Raw genomic sequence first — 17,338 nt, 5'->3', positions numbered from 1 at the left:
ATGTTTTTAAAATGTTTGTAGAGATGTAATGATGTTTTTAAAATGTTTGTAGAGATGTAATGATGTTTTTAAAATGTTTGTAGAGATGTAATGATGTTTTTAAAATGTTTGTAGAGATGTAATATTGTTTTTAAAATGTTTTTTTTTTACATTTACCAAATCAAACTTGCGTCTCTGCGACTTGAGCCTGGTTTTCACAAACCAGTGGGTTGTTGAACGCCATGCAAAGAGATCAACACACACACACACACGTAATTTGTGTGTGTGTGTGTGTGTTTGTGTGTGTGTTTGTTTTGTGTGTGTGAGAACATAAGAGAGAGATCTGTACAAGCAGGTTTTATTTACAAAGCGCAACTGAATTTCACAAAACACAAAGTGTGTGTATGTGCGTGTTAAGCAGTGCTTAAAGCAGCAGCTTGTTCATATGTCTGAAGGGCCAACTCGATCACGCCTCTCCTCTGAGAGTCCATCTCGCCGTAGAGCTGAGACAAGGGGGGGGGCATGGGGGGGTAGAGAGAGAGGAGGGGGAGAGAGGGGGGGGGAGCATGTTATTGAAGCAAAACACTTTCATTTGTTATAAAACAAATCCAACATAATGTTTGCACACGTGTGTGCGCGTGTGTGTGTGTGTGTATACTTTCAGGAGTTTCCCATCTGTGGCATGTGTGTGTGTGTGTGTACCTTCAGCAGTTCCATGCCCGTGGCGTGTGTGTGTTGGGCCTGCTTGGCGTGCGTGTGTGTGTGTGTGTGTGTGTACCTTCAGCAGCTCCAGGCCCGTGGCGTGTGTGTGTTGGGCCTGCTTGGCGTGCGTGTGTGTGTGTGTGTGTGTGTACCTTCAGCAGCTCCAGGCCCGTGGCGTGTGTGTGTTGGGCCTGCTTGGCGGACTCACACTGTGGATGAAGCAGATGGAAGAGACGCACCAAACACACAGCGTCCTGAAGCCTGTAACCATGACAACACACCTCACATTATCATTCATCATATCCCTAACACACACACACGCACACTCACAGACACACGCACACACACACACACACACACACACACACACACCACAGGTCTCTGTGCAGCATGTGGAGCAGGAGTGTGTCGATGCGCTTGGCGGTGGTCAGGTACCACACTAGTCCTCCAAAGAAGCGCGTGGAGCGAAGCAGATCGAACTTCCCTGACCGCTCAACGTCCTCAAACACCAGCCGCTGCACCTGGGGGCGGGGACATGCTGTTCAAACTCTGAGTGTGTGTGTGTGCGTGTGCGTGTGCGTGTGTGTGAGTGTGTGTGTGTGTGTGTGTGTGTGTGTGTGAGTGAGTGTGTGTGTGTATATATGTCACCCTCTTGTGTTGCATAGCAGGGGCAGTCGTGGCCTACTGGTTAGGGCTGTGTGTTCACTGTTTGCGGAGTGTGTTTCACTAATTCACGGATTGGGTTAAATGCAGAGACCAAATTTCCCTCACGGGATCAAAAGAGTATTTATATGTATACACCCCACACACACACACACACACACACAGTGTGCATGTGAAAGTGTGCGTGTTTAAGACAGTGTGTGTGTGTGTGTGTGCTGTATGCGTGTGTGTGTGTGTGTGTGTGTGTGAGTGTGTGTGTGTGTGTGTGTGTGAGTGTGTGCGTGTCTCACCCTCTTGTATTGCGCAGCGTCGGGCTCAAACTGCACCAGGCTCCTGCGCAGCACCTCCTCATGTCTGTCCTCTGACAGCGCCATCTGTGGGGGAGGAGGAGAATTACAGCTACATACACTCACACACGTACACTCACACACACACACTCACGCGAGCGCACACACACCCACACAGCGCTGTCTGTGGAGGAGGAGAATTACAGCTACACACACAGGCGCGCGCGCACACACGCACGCACACACACACGCACACGCACGCACACACACACACACACACTTAAGAGTCCTACATACTTGCCACTCCCAACCTGTAGCGCGACAATGTGATGTCACAGGAGCGCCGTAACCATTTATAGTCGCGCGTGGTGGTCGCTATGGTTGCGACACTAGTTGCTATATTCTCCTGAATTGGCATTGGCCTCAATGGCAGTAAAAATTACCCTCTGTGATGATACTGCAGACTTCAGTTGCTGCTATTCACAACTACCATCATTACCATCTAGCTTCCAAGGTGTGTGCAGATAGATAGATAGATAGATAGATAGATAGACAGATAGATAGATAGATAGATAGATAGATAGATAGATAGATAGATAGATACTGTATTCATCCCGAGGGAAATTTTAGCTAGCTGGCTGGTGCTGAGAGATGAGTTTGTGTAGCCTAATTTCCTAAGGTGGAAAGAGATTTTTTTCAGGTCTTAGCAGATATCCTTTGGTTGAAAATAAATATCTTCGTTACCTTTTGCTGGATTATTGGCATGTCCCTGGGTCCTAGGTCTTTCATCTTAATTCCCTGTGTAACATCTCTCTCTGGTAGCTTCATTAACTTATCCAGCAAACTATTTAAAAATCACGAACTCTCGCTGGTAACCTAGCCAGGTTAATTTCCCTCTCTTCTCAAACTGACTATTCAAACATGTGTATTTAAGATGTGGGCTAGGCTCACTGGCGCCTTAATGCAGGGGCTTACCTGTGCTTCAGCCCAGGGGCCTCGACCAATGAGGGGCCTCTTAACAATAATAATCGATAATGATAAACGGACGTATCCGTATTAGCGGTAATTACTCTGGAGGTAGCCCACCAAATCATCAAGCACACCGCACTGCTCTACAGTGACATCTAGTGGATGAACTCTTTTCTTCATAAAGTGTAACAAAATGTAACAAATTCCAACAGACGAGAGAGAGACTGAGATTGAGTTTGAGAAAGATGAAGCGCTCGCATCCAAGCAGAGCTCAGAAAAAAAAAAAAAAAAAAAAAAACATATTCAGTTATTCAATGAAGCCTTGCCAAATGTAAGTGATTTTTTTAGTAAGCGATCGGAGGATATTGTTACCAGCACTCTACCTCTCCTGCCTAATGAAGTGGATAGAATTGAGGATGGGGAGGACAAGGTAGGCTATAGATCAATCTTCTCTGTTCATATGGCTACCTAGCAGTTAGACAGTAGGCCAGGTAACTAGCAATAGCTAGCAATGCAGTGACAGTATCTGTTTATTCACTATTAAGGAGGAGGACGAGGACAGTGAGGCAGCAGGAGACCAGGCGACTGTCGTTGCATACAGCTATGATGATGAAGAGGTGGAGGACAGAGTAACATTATGTGCCGCTAAGGAGGGGACAGGCGATCAGGCTGCTGAAGGGAGAGTAGACGAGTCGCGTAATGTTACACTGGTAGCTCAAACCCCTACAGTACCAACCCTGGTGTATGGGGCGATCGCAATTAATCAGCAGGTGCAGTCTTACTGGGTTAAATTAGGACCGAAAAAATGTCAAAACATAGACTGTGATTTTTCTGCATCTGAACGGCAGTACAAACATCAAAAAAGATTCATGTCTAAAGTGCATATTCAACGAAAACTGGGGAATGGGGAGTCTGTGGCAAGAGAGTGGCTTTGCTACTCTCCATCTCAGGGCAGTGTGTTTTGTTTTGCCTGTAAACTGTTTGAAGGAAATATGTTCGTCAACGACCTTTTTTTTCATGACTAAGACGAGACGATGACAAGACGGCAGTAATGTCCTGAAACACTGACTAAGACTATCTTAAGATGCATTATTGTTGACGAAAAAAGACGAGACTAAAACGTTTTGCATGAAATAAAAACTAAGATAAAATCTCTCTTCATTTTCGTCTACAAAATGAGAAGACAGAATATCTAGCTGTTTTGTTTTCAAAATATTCCGAATGAGTTCATACGCGACAGCTTTCCTGTAGGCTAGTCTACATGCTGTTGCTGCAACCCTGTGGCTGCAACACGAAACTACATGGAACAAGAACACTGGAGATTTCTGCCAGAGTTAGCAAGCTAACTACCTAAGCTTTATGCCACAATGCTACATACCCAGAAGTTGAAGCTTCTCTCATACAAATTAACATCCCCCAGAATGTCCATACAAAAATGTTCATCATGTAATGTCAACTATTTAACTAGTTAGACTGATGATGCAAAGTTTGCTAGCAAGTAAGCTAATATGGAACGTTTCAGCAAGTTAGCTATGGCTAAGATGGAGAGTCTGTTTGGGGAATGTGTTGTGTTTGCATATCGCCATCTAGCATCTAAAGGAGTAAAACATTAATACTTTGGCCTATGACAGTGTTTCTCAAACTTTTTCAGTTTCAGGACCACTTAACTAACCCTAGCAGGGGAAATCCCTCATATTTGTCGATTCACGTGTGTGAGGAGTTTATAGAGCTAATGGGAGAAAAAGACCTCGCTGAAATAGTCACTCGTATAAAGGATGCAAAATACTTTTCTATTAGCGTTGACTCCACTCCTGATGTCACCCACATTGACCAACTCACGTTTATCATGCCTTATGTGTCCCCAGAGGGAGATATTGAAGAACGTTTTTTAACGTTTTTGCCCAATACTGCCCACACAGGCGAATCCCTGTTCAACTCTGTATTGAGTGTGTTACAAAACCTGGACATTGACATTAAAAACTGTCGCGGGCAATGCTACGACAACGCAAGCATGTCGGGTACATACAAAGGGTTGCAGTTCTGTATCAAAGACATAAACCCACTGGCCCGCCTCTACTGCCTGTAGGAAGAATATCCCGCTTGTAAGTTCAGTGTATCGTACCCGCCGACTGAAGCAGGATCAGTTTACAGCACAGAGGCAGGCTAACGAAACGCTAGCGATTGTTGCAAACGTGTGTATAATGGCAGAGCCGGCTAAGAAGCAGCGAAAACCCTTGACGGAAGACGCAAAGAAAAGGAAAAGAGCTTCAGACCGAGCGAGGGGGAGTTTCGTAGAGAAAAAGCATCAGGCTTGCCTGGTGTCCCTTTAAGGACAGGGTTGAATTCAGCTATAAGCTCCATACTACCCAAGTAGTTACCATTTCGGAAATGTGCTTGTGTGTCCCCTCAGAGGAAGTCCACACTCTGTTAAATGCCTTGTTACAGTGACAACTAGAGTGGATACCCTGTGCCGCGCACATGCTAAACTTGGTGGGGATTAATAGCGCGAACTGTTGCGACGAAACAGACACATTTTTCCGTTTTTGTCCAGTTACTCTTCAACTTCTTCTCCAAGTCAACGTCACGCTGGCAGGTTGTCACTGCTGGTTTACAGGCTAATGAAAAGGGCATTGAAACTCAGATACAAGATGGTCAGCTCACTCAGATGCCACCAAAGCCCGGTGTTTGAATTATGCATCCAGCAATCTTTATGGGTCATCACTGATGATACACATCAGACCTTAACAACACAAAATGAGGAAACACTGATTAAAAATGGACAAGCTGGAAACAGCGTTTCTTTGCAATATGTGGAATGAAATTCTCCTGCGCTTCCACGAAGTGAGCGTTGCTCTACAGGCAATTAACCTTGACTTGTGCAACGCTGTAGGCCTGGCCTGGTCCGGTCACTGAGAGAATATGTTGCGGGGTTACGCGATCAATTTGATCGTTTTGAAACTGCAGCCTCAAAGACGTTCCAAACAGTGTCAGATGTCTACAAAGCAGACACACAACGGATACAAATACGGAAGAAACAGCCCGACGAGTCATCTGTGCCAGATTGCCATTTGCCAGGCCGACGCAAGTTTTCTGTGTGTGTTTATAATGTTGTAATTGACAGGCTGGTGGCGGAGCTGGACAGGAGGTACCAGGCATACAACAGCGCAGTGCAGAGCTTTGGCTTTTTAAGCACATTTATGACAACGTCCTCACATGACCTCCGTTTCTCAGCATCGAGACTACAAGAAAAATATTCCATTGATCTGGAGGTAGACTTTGTAGAGGAAGCTATTCAGTTTCAAGAGTATGTGTGAAAAGACCTAACCATGTTGGCATCGGCAGGCGATCTTCTGAAACTACTAAGGAAGAGAGGCATGCAAACTGTGTTTCCAAACATGGACATAGCACTACGCCTTTACCTAACCTTAGCAGTCACCAACGCGGAGAGCGCTCTTTCTCCAAACTGGCCCTCATTAAAAGCAACCATGCAACAGGGAACCATCTCACCATAATGTCCACCGAGTATGACATTCTTCGGGCTGTGGCTTTCATGACACAATCAACGAGTTTGCAGTTAGGAAGACTCGGAGAAAGCACTTCTGATAGCCTTGGCCTGAGTGAAATTAATTCATATTTTATATCCCACACTGTTTATGATAGTAGATTCCTGAAATCAATTCACCTTTTAAAACCAGCACTATTGAATGGATTTCTATAAAAAAAAAAAATGTACAGTTACACACACACACACACACACACGCACAAACTCAGCGCCATCTGTGGGGGAGGAGGACAATTACAGCTACCTATACACACACAAGCCTCCACCACATACACAACACATGATTTCCTGCAGTTCACTCAAAACTAACTGCTACAAGAGTGCAACAATAACACCTAACGTGCGTGCACACACACACACACACACACACACACAACATCCATACTCGCACTCTCACACACACAAACACAACATCCATACCCGCGCACACACACACACACACACACACACACACAAACACAACATCCATACTCGCACACTCACACACACACAAACACAACATCCATACTCGCACTCACACACACACCACAACCATACTCACACTCTCACACACACACACACCACATCCATACTCGCACACTCACACACACACATACACGCACAACATCCATACGCACACACTGTCACACATACACAGTACATACACACGCCTACGCGACGCGACACGCACAGTAGTTATCACCCGACACGCATTTTTACGACACGCGCTGCGCACGCATCGCGACACGCACACGCGACACGCGACACGCGACACGCACACGCACACGCACACGCACACGCACACGCACACACACACACACACACACACACACACACACACCTTAAGGTTGTCCTCCTGGAAAAGTGCCGACGGCGTGAGCTTGCGGCCGTCTTTGGGGAAGTAGATCTGCAGGATGCGGTCACGCTCCTCCCATGATGCTTTTCTCAGGGCGCCTGACGGCTCACGCACCACCATGAAGCGCTCCTGAACACACACACACACACACACACGTTAAACGTCGAATGGCATTGGTATAAGATAAACATGGTATAGACGCACACACACCCACCATGTGTGTGACTTAAGCGGGACTTAAGATCGGATTTAAGAGTCAAGTGTTCACATTGTATGCAGCTCACAAGTCTACATTGCATGGGTGTGTGTGTGTGTGCGCATGTGTGTGTAGTCACAATACCAAAATTATTCTTTCAATACCGATACCAAGTGTTATTAATCTTATAATAAGATCAAGAAATCTATTTGGTATTGTTTTACCTAGCGCTCTCTCGAAAGATCATTTTGACTTGTTTTAAGAAGACTTTGACTTATTTTAAGGAGTCTTATCAAGACAAATTTACTTAACGCACTGGCAGACAAATTTGCTTAACGCACTGGCAGACAAATTTGCTTGTTTTCAGGATGAGATGTCTTAAAACAAGTCAAACTTTTCTTAAATGAAGTCAAATGATTTCACGAGAAAGCGCTAGGTAAGTCTCTTTATACTGAACACAATACAACTTTTATTATTAGATTTTATTAGATAAGCAGTGTTTTGCAGTGTGGGGTTGTCATATATCCGCGGCGGACAAAAAGGGAAAATCCATGGGCGCTTCCAAGAGATCGACAGGAGAGTGTTTGAATATATCACTTCAAAACGTAAAAGCGTAAGCTTATTAGCTTACTACTAGCCGTCATACAACTGAAGGCGAAGATCGCTAAAGAGCTAAACACACCGACTTCAAAGCCTTAATAACGCGACGCAATGGACTGTCATTCAGAGAAGTCGTGCCCATCAGACTTCGAGGAGAAGCTCACTGTCTTTTCAGCGGTAGGTTATGTGATCAATTTAAGTATCCCACCCCCTGGATCTGATGGGCAATGCTGATCAAACGTTTTTTGCGATGCCAACATCTGTCAGTGTTGTGGAAACTGCTTGTTTCAAGACTGTAAAGTTATGAAATGTTATGCATCAACAATAGCCTAGTTATGCCTACAAAAACGTAATTTGGCCAATAAACTGATTCAAAACCGTTTACTCTCGGCATGAAAACGTAGTGATTGTGTCTCTCAATGGGACCTTTCTGGCAAAATAAGGATTAAATAAAATACACGCACGCACGCACACACACATACGCGAGAAACCTACCCTGTGAGGGACATTGAGTGTGATGTCGGTGAAGATGAGTTTGGCGGAATCGACACCCTCCAGTATTGCATCATGGGATAGAAGGTCAGAGATGAGCGCTCGCTCTTCCAGCTCAGGCGGCATCCGGAGTAGCTCCTCAGCCTGTCGACGTGCCTGCTCCACTGCCTACACACACACACACACACAGCTTGATGTAGGTGGCTTTAGGGCTGGCCTGAACTGGTGTGTGTGTGTGTGCCTCCTGTAACTGTTGATCTGTAAGTAGTTTGTATGCAGATGGTTTCAGGACTGCGTGCTGGACTGTTGTGTGTGTACCTCCTGTAGCTGTTGATCTGTTAGTAGTTTGTATGTAGGTGGTTTCAGGGCTGCGTGCTGGACTGGTCTAAAGACTTTCTCCACATCACACCCCGTCATGTTCTTCAGCAACTCTTGGACCTCAGGATCCGAAAAGGACACAGCATCTACGCACAGAGAGAGAGAGAGAGAGAGAGAGAGAGAGAGAGAGAGAGAGAGAGAGAGAGAGAGAGAGAGAGAGAGAGAGAGAAATAACGTCCATGGTGTAGCCTAGCTTTTTCTAAGATAGAAACAAATCTCAGCGTGTGTACGCTACGTGTGTACGCGACGGGTGTGCGCATGGGCATTTGCAAGGTCAGCAGATGTAACCGCCTCTTCAGAGGACCTGTCCGGTGAACTCACCGTTGCCTTGAACCGCGGAACACAGGGATCTACCGGCACCGCATCGTGCGGCTCGCGGGAAGAGAGAAGCATCCCTAAAGAGCGGAGAACACCGCGCCAGACCCCTCAACGCTGCGAGCGCCGCCATCTTGCTCAGACACCCGTTCTTCTTCTTCCTGTTTACTGGTAGATTGCAAGTAACACGTTTTGCATGGCGCCACCTGCTGTTCAGAAGGGACAGATTAACCCAGCGTTTTTAAAAGTAACACACATGTAGTTATTTTCCCTTACAATAACGGCTTCAGACTCATATTGACATTAGTCCAATTGCTTATTAAGAAGACAAGAAGTTACTCGAGCATTGTTTTACTCTAAAATACAGCACCATGTGACATTTCTGTACCTCTGTATTCTCAGCTTTGAGCGAAATCTCTTCCGCCCAGGAGACGTCGCTTGAGTCCGATCCAGTGGCGGACCGTCAGGGCCTTCTTCTTCTTCTTCTTCTTCTTTTTTATATGGCGGTTGGCAACCAGCTTTTTGGTGCATTACCGCCACCATCTGGACTGGAGTGTGGATCAAATGGTCATCCTACACTTTCCTAAATTCTTTTAAATAACCCAGTTACCTTCAAAAAAAGAAAACAAAAGGAAAAACAAATTTCACCTGATTCTCTTTGCAGTATATCATTCAAATTTAATGTCATCTGGATTTCACCAAGTTGTGAGATAAATCTTTGTCTGGCTTGATGGTACTCAGGACAAAACATAATTACATGCTCTATGGTCTCTTGACTATTACAATATTCACACATTCCATCAACATGCTTTTTCATGGTAACTAATGTTCTGTTTAATCCTGTATGTCCTAGCCTCATTCTGGACACCACATCTTCTTCTTGCTTGCTTCTGCATGTATTCCTGCTCCTCCCCACCTTTCCTTGAATACTATGCAGGTGTCTTCCAGACTGTTCGTTATCCCATACAAATTGCCATTTTTTCATTTATTGTAGCTTTGATTATACTTTTGACTTCAGCTTTGCTGTATTTAATATTCAACTCTATATCAGACTTCCCTGCTGCTTTCTTTGCACATTTATCTGCTAATTCATTACCTCCTACACCTATATGAGCTGGTACCCATATAAATGTAGTACTAATACCAGACTTAAGCAGATTGTTGGCTAATTGCATTACTTCATATACTATGTCCTGTCTAGACTCAGAGTGACAACGTTTAAGGCTTATTAAAGCTGAGCTAGAGTCTGACGCTTAATCACAGCTTGCTTAGGTCTATTGCTCTCTACCCACAATAAGGCCATCCATATTCCTATAATTTCTGCTGTGTATACAGCTAAATCATCATTGATTCTCTTTCCAGATTCAATGTTTAATTGAGGGATAACATAAGCAACTCCCATTTTCTTATCAGTCTGCTTAGATGCATCAGTATATAAAATGACTGCTTCTTTATATTTGCTTTCGCAATGTAACTCTGGACCCTGTAATGATCCACTTCAACATCCTTCTTTTCCTCTAATAAGCCCAAGTCTACTGGAACCTCTGACATCAGCCAAGGAGGAACAACAGGATATGCCACTGTAGGGCTTATTTCAAGAGCACTGATTCCCATATTTATTACCTTTTGTTTTATTGTCCAACCAAAACTTTTAATAAGGTAACTCTCTCTCTCTTGACACTGCCATAAGACTGATTGACTCATGTGTTTTCACTATGACCCCTTAGATTTGTCCAATACACAAGAGACAGCTGGTCTCTTCTAAGATAGAGAGGCATCTCTCCCATCTCTACCTGGACTGCTGCCACTGGCGTGGTCTTAATTGCCCCACAGCATAGCTTCAAACCTTGGTTCTGAATTACATCTAGTTTCTTAAGTGATGATGTTTTAGCAGCAGACCCATACACTACACACCCATAGTCAAATACAGATCTCATCAGCCCTGTATAAATGGCTTTTAAAGCAGGTCTACTTGCTCCCCATTCAACTCCCGCAGACACCTCATCACATTCAACACTTTCTTGCATTTCTCAATATTTTTTTTTTGTATATGCATTGTCCAAGTTAATCGTTTGTCAAACCACATTCCTAAATATTTGAAGAATTCCACTCTTTTCTAAATCTGCCCCAGATAATTTGATTTTAACATCTTCATTTATTTTCTTCCTAGAGAAGAATAAAGTCTTTGTTTTATCTATTGAGATCCTAAACCCCCATTGAAGGCCCATTCTTGGACTCTGTTCACTGCCTGTTGCATCTTACCCACCACAAAATCTATATTTCTTCCTTTTTTCCACATTGCTCCATCATCTGCAAACAATGCCACCCCAACTGAATTTTGTATGTCTTTAAAAATATCATCAATCATTATTGAAAATAATAGTGGACTAACAATACTTCCTTGTGGGACACCATTTTCCACACTGTATTGCTCACTTAATTCTCCATTTATTTTAATTTGAATTGTTCTATTAGACAAAAACCCTTTAATCCATTGGAACATCCGTCCCTTTATTCCCAATATTTTTAACCTTTATCAGTATACCTTCTTTCCACAACATATCATATGCCTTCTCAATGTCAAAAACACTGCCACTACATTTTCTTTGTTCACTTGAGCCTTCCTTATTGTATCTTCAAGGCATACAATGGGATCCATGGTGCCTCTACCTTTCCTGAATCCACTTTGATAATGACTCATTAATCCTTTCGTTTCAACCCAATATGTAAGCCTGTCATTAATCATCCTTTCCATAGTTTTTCCCATCTGGGATGTTAATGCAATAGGTCTATAGTTAATTGCTATTTTAGGATCTTTCCCAGGTTTCCTAATAGGAATAATTATAGACTCCTTCCATGTTCTAGGAATACAGCCATCTATCCATACTTTATTATATAGACTTAACAAAACTTCCTTCCCTTATCACTTAAGTTCTCCAACATGGAATAGCAGATTTTATCCATCCCTGGAGATGACTTACCTAATTTACTTAATGCCTTATTGAGTTCAGATTTTCAGTAAATAACACATCCAATACCCTTTCTTAGCTATCCTCAATGTCAAACACATTGCAATATTTTTCAATTGTAACTTCTCTACCTTTTTTTTTCTTCTTGATTTAAATTCCCTGAGCTGTGCACCTTGGCTAATGTTTTAGCCATAACCTCTGCTTTTTCCTTATTATTGGTGATGGTTCTTTGCCCCTCAACCAACACTGGGTATCCATATTCCCTTCCATTCCCTTTCATTTTTTTTAATCATATTCCAAACTCTCTCCACTGGAGTAGTTCGACCAATAGAGTCACAGAACTTTTTTCCAATGATGTTTTTTTAGCTTGTCTTATTGTTTTCCTAACTATTGCCTGAGATCTTTTATATTGAACTAAATTCTGAAAATTATGTGTTCTTTTTTAACTCTTTAAACGCTCTATTTCTACCTTTAATTGCTTCCTTACATTCTGTAGACCACCATGGCACTATTTTTAGTTAACGTCTTAGGCTTAGTTTTTGGGATTGATACTCCTGCTGCAACAATTATTCCACTGCCAATTTCATTACACAATTTCTCAATATCCTGATTTTTTATCAATAGATAGTAACAATTCATCACTTACTTCTCTATACTTACCCCAATCTGCTTTTCCTAAAATCCATCTCTCTTCTCTTATGTCATGTTCATTTCTTAATTCCCTCCTATCTGAATTCTAATAGGATAATGATCACTTCCTACTGTGCTTTCCCTAACTACCTCCCAGTCACATCTATCTGCAATGGTTTTTGTGACAATAGTTAGATCTATTGCTGACTCTGTACCCCTTGCCACATCTATTCTAGTCCCAGATCCATCATTCAAACATACTAACTCTTTCTCTTCCATAAATTCTTGACTACATTTCCATTCCCATCATCCCTCTCTCCCCATAATGTACTATGTGCATTAAAATCCCCCACACCAGATAATTCTCCCTGTCAAATCCTTCCAAATATCCTCCAGTTGCCTTATCTCCACTTGTCTACATGGGTTATAAAAGTTTATAATTGTCACATTATCTTCATTTGTCCATACTTCTGTAGCAATGTATTCCAAGTCATTCCCCCTCTTTACCTCTCTATACTGAAGTCCCCTTTGTATAAAAATTACAACTCCTCCTCCTTTACCTATTTCCCTATCCCTTCTTATAGAGTCATACCCCTTTATTACAAAATCCAACCTAGGCACTAGCCAGGTTTCTTGTATACAAATAATATTAGGTTTCTCTTGTAAATTTTCAACATATTTTTTGAATTCTTGGCCGTTTGCAATTAAACTCCTAGCATTCCACTGAAGTATAATTAAAACCATTATACAGGCCCACTCCATGACTGTGATTGTTGTGTTTCATCATTAAGAATATCTCTTACTCTTTCCCAAGGCATTCCCTTTGCATCCAGGTATTTTTCAGCTGACTTTACAATTATTTTAATTCTTTCAGTTCTACTAGTGGTCTGTGCTGAGCAATTGATTATCTCAGCCATGAAGAGCACAAAATCACCTTTACTCACAATCAACGTATCTTCTTTTAGTTGATCACACTTTACACATTCCTTTACATCTTTAGTCCCATCCTTTATTGTTTCTACCGGTACACCTACACCTCTTGGGACTTTCTTAGTTGCCTCTGCATAGGAAACCCCTTGGACTACTTTAATTCGCTGTACCTCCTGCATTCTTTTGTTAGCCTCACAACCTCCATATGCTGCACTATGTTCTCCTCCACAGTTGCAACATTTTAGTTTTGCCCTTCTTCACACTTTCCATATTCATGTTCACCACTACATTTGCTACATCTTTGTTTGCCCTTGCATATCGCCGCTACATGCCCATATCTTTGACATTTAAAACACCGCAGTGGTGGAGGAATGTAAACCTTGACATCATAGCTCATGTAACCAATCAAGACTTTTCCTGGGAGTTTAGCTTCGTCAAAAGTTAACAGTACTGATAGACTGTCACATATAACTCCATTCCTTCTTGTTTTAAGTCGCTTTGCTTCCCTTACTTTAACATTTTGTATTCCTTCTTTCACTGAATCCACTGACTCACTTAGAGGAATCCCAGAGATCACACCCCTAACAAAGTTTTTGTCATATGCCATTGAACACTTCACTCGCTGTCCATTTAGTTTATTTGTCTTTATTGCTTTCTGTTGTTGTTCATCACTTTTACATATTACCAGTAAAGAACCATTCCTCAATTGTTTAGCGCTCCTTACCTCCCCAATGTCTTTATGCAGACTTTTGGTTAGTTGGATTGGACTCCACTCGTTAAAAGTAGTCCCCTCTTGTAACAATTTGATAAACACCTTGAACTCATCTTTCTCCTTTTTCACCGTTTTTATTTCTTTATCAATGTCACTATAATCTGATTCGTCTCTATCTTTAGTTTTCCGTTTCCTATTGATTACTTTCCACTCATCCAAACTCCCGCGTCCAACATCCATCTCCCCATCCTCACTTCCTGATCCGTCATTTCCTGACCTCTGACCATTCACAGTCCAGTTGTTGCCAACCGCCTGTAGCTCACGCTCAACAGACAATCGTCTACGCTCCTTTCCTCCAGTTGCCGCCATTCCCGTATCGGCATGCACAGTCGCACCTCGTCAGGGCCTTCTCTGAAGGCCTAACTATTTTCAAACGAATGGAAAATAATAGTGTCTTTAATAACATTTTACTTTACCATTTATTATTCACTTCTTCTTCTCCTTCCCCATCGTTCTTGACTATTTTTTACAGTCTATGGGCTAAACCATGGCTCTGGGCTAAACATATCCTACCGCTGTCCGCTATATTTGATTGACAGATTGTGTGAACAAATAGTGAGGGCGTGCGATACATTTTTGTCCAATCGCGTGTCTTCCCTTGTTAAGGGACGCATCAGGCCTTCACAAGGAATCACTGCGTTTTCGGTACCTAAGCAACCATTAGAAATCTTATCAGAGCCTGTCTATTAGACATTCTCTGATCTTATGTTTGGATTCGGGTTGATTGATGGCTACATCTGACTGATTAGCCAATCAAATCGACCTATTATGGCGAGGAAGGCAGGTCTGACTGCAGCTGGGCCTGCATACTTACAACCGGACCCGCGTCACACAGAGCAGGTTGTTTGCGCCATGCCCCTTTTGAGGGGAAAACATTCCCTCAGAACAAGCCAGAGTGAACCGGTAGACATGTACCAACCACACAGCTAAGAACCCCTCCTGAGTTTCTTTTTTTGCCTACCATGTCCTCAAAAAAATCCTGACAGAAGAAAAATTATGGCTACAAGCCATAAGAAGAGAAGACCGTGATGACACTTCTGGTCACTGAGTGGGGTTGTTGCACCACTTCGTAGGCTACTTGGGATACTGAAGAGACGTGTTTTTATATTAATTGAATTAAGCTTTTGTAGGTATCTTTTACGGTCAACGACTGGCAAAGTGGTTATGTATTGAGTGGTCATATTGATTTGTGGTATTTTTTGTTATTATTTATTCCTGCGATTTCTGTACGAATTTTTGTCACGAGTCAAGTTCCCGGATGTGCCGGTCTAACGTATACCCGGTGTTGCACCAAATTCTGTGACATCACAAATTTTGACGCTATCTATTTGACTTGAGGAACTTCGTGAGCATCTTCTGTCAGTCAGACTGACATTCACTGGAAAAGTACATGTCACACTGGCATGGCTTTGGTTATAGCTATGGACAGTATATTGACCGTTTTTGTTTAAAAAATATATATTGATAAGCCTTCATTAAGCAATATTATATCATGTAAAGTTACAGTGTCAACTGGACTACATGTTAGCAAGATGCACATAATGTCAGCTAGCTCTGCACGTAGCTGGTCAGTAGCCTATGCAGGAATTGGTAAGTTTTGTTTCATGTTTATTTGATAACATAGACTTGTAATACAGTACATGCTTGTAATCTGGCCCTTTTCTTTATAAAAAGTGTGTTTGTAATACAGTACATGCTTGTAATCTGGTCCTTTTCTTTATAAAAAGTGTTTTTGTGCTGCTTGCAAACCGCAGTGCTTGGTTACTATACTAGTAAGCTATTGTATGCTAGCTTAAAGTTGTGTGTGAGTTGATGTGGCTTTGGTGAAGCTGTCTGGATCGGCATCTATGTGAAAATTGTCATTTGCCTTGGTTTCCTGCCCTGCTATAGTCTGACTATATATCTGTGTTTTGTGGACATTATTATGAAATCAATGGCGTCCATCAGACATTATGAAATAGGCAACAAGCAGTAGTAGCAGCATAGGGCATTACATTACATTACAATACATTTTCTGACTTTTATGTTTAATATCATGGTGGTGTGCTGAGAAATTTCTTAGCATTTTCTGTTGAGAAACTTTCTCATAAATACGTTTGGCAAACACTGTAGGATAGCCTACTGTAGTTCCACATTAGCTTTTATGTAATCAGAGCAGCAGCACAACCTAAAACAGTTGCACTGTAACGTTAACGTTAAAGCTGCAGCTAAGTAGGAGAGCCCTACAAACAGTCTGAAGCAAGTTTGCTGATGTCAGATTAAATTATTAAATGAACACCTCATTGTAGACCTGTGGCAGTATATGTGCGTGCAAGTCATGAACATAAGTTAGACAACCGATAGCCTAAATATTTCATAGTCTGCACAAACCCATACTTGAGCGCACTTGTTCACTTTCAATATGACATGGACTAAATTGCACGTCTTCACCAGATTAATGAATATGGGTGATAAATAAGTAGCCTAGCCTAGCAGCCTATTCACTTTGCTGCTGATAAGGATGATGGTCGGGTGCTATTCGCTAGTGATGGGCAAATTAAGCTTTGGTGAACCACTAAACCATAGCAGTGTGAAGCTAGCAACACTAATGAAAAAATCCAATATGGCTGCCACATGTAGATTTTTCAACATAAAAGTCCTTACCCAAACCAGTATATGTAACCAAAAATATTGGTTTGCTAAGGACTTTTATGTTGAAAAATGTATGTGTGGCGGCCATCTTTTTGCTTTTCAGCTAGTGTCGCTAGGTTCACACTGCTGTGGTTCAGTGGTTCACCAAAGCTTCATTTGCCCATCACTACTATTCGCCTAATAAAGATCTAAGCAATGCGGAATTCAGCTCGGAACATTAATTGTTTGTCTAACGAAGATTCTAGAGTGGTAGGCCTACACAGATTTGCGTGAGAAAGAGAAAGCTTTTCCCCCCACCGTGAAATGCTGGGAAATTGCACATTTTAACGCTGAAATGCAAAAAAAAATCTTTGGGGGGTATCCCCCCCCCCGGAACGCCCCCCTATTATTATTTTTTTGTCAAAAAATAGTCATCATTGAAGGCCTAA

The 17,338-nt window shown here is 42.4% G+C and overlaps 1 protein-coding gene across 2 annotated transcripts; it reads right to left on the bottom strand.

Annotated features, from left to right (window-relative positions):
• Nucleotides 1-323: 323 nt before the first annotated feature.
• Nucleotides 324-9,587, bottom strand: mrps22 (mitochondrial ribosomal protein S22). 2 transcript variants are annotated; one of them, XM_048264693.1, is made up of 9 exons: nt 9,367-9,587; nt 8,985-9,187; nt 8,604-8,749; nt 8,289-8,453; nt 6,983-7,126; nt 1,635-1,718; nt 1,057-1,202; nt 834-942; nt 324-482 (listed from the first exon to the last, which is right to left on the bottom strand). In XM_048264693.1, exons 1-9 carry the CDS (start codon nt 9,519-9,521, stop codon nt 393-395), a joined length of 1,242 nt encoding a protein of 413 aa, XP_048120650.1. In that variant the 5' UTR covers nt 9,522-9,587; the 3' UTR covers nt 324-392. The 2 variants fall into 2 exon arrangements, with proteins under 2 accessions (XP_048120650.1, XP_048120651.1); XM_048264694.1 differs by having other exon boundaries at nt 8,985-9,184.
• Between the last annotated feature and the right edge of the window lie 7,751 nt (nt 9,588-17,338).

This window comes from Alosa alosa, chromosome 15 (genome assembly GCF_017589495.1).
Source record: "Alosa alosa isolate M-15738 ecotype Scorff River chromosome 15, AALO_Geno_1.1, whole genome shotgun sequence".
Lineage (NCBI taxonomy): Eukaryota > Metazoa > Chordata > Actinopteri > Clupeiformes > Clupeidae > Alosa > Alosa alosa.
The sequence above is the reverse complement of the archived record's forward strand: the minus strand, read 5'-3'. Positions and strand labels throughout refer to the sequence as shown.

Coding starts and splice junctions, on each gene's coding strand:
- mrps22 (XM_048264693.1), bottom strand. CDS start 9,521: ATGGTGGCGGTAATGCACCAAAAAGCTGGTTGCCAACCGCCATATAAA. Junction 9,188..9,366: donor TCAAAGCTGAGAATACAGAG/GTACAGAAATGT, acceptor CCTTCTGAACAG/CAGGTGGCGCCATGCAAAAC. Junction 943..1,056: donor CACATGCTGCACAGAGACCT/GTGGTGTGTGTG, acceptor TCATGGTTACAG/GCTTCAGGACGCTGTGTGTT.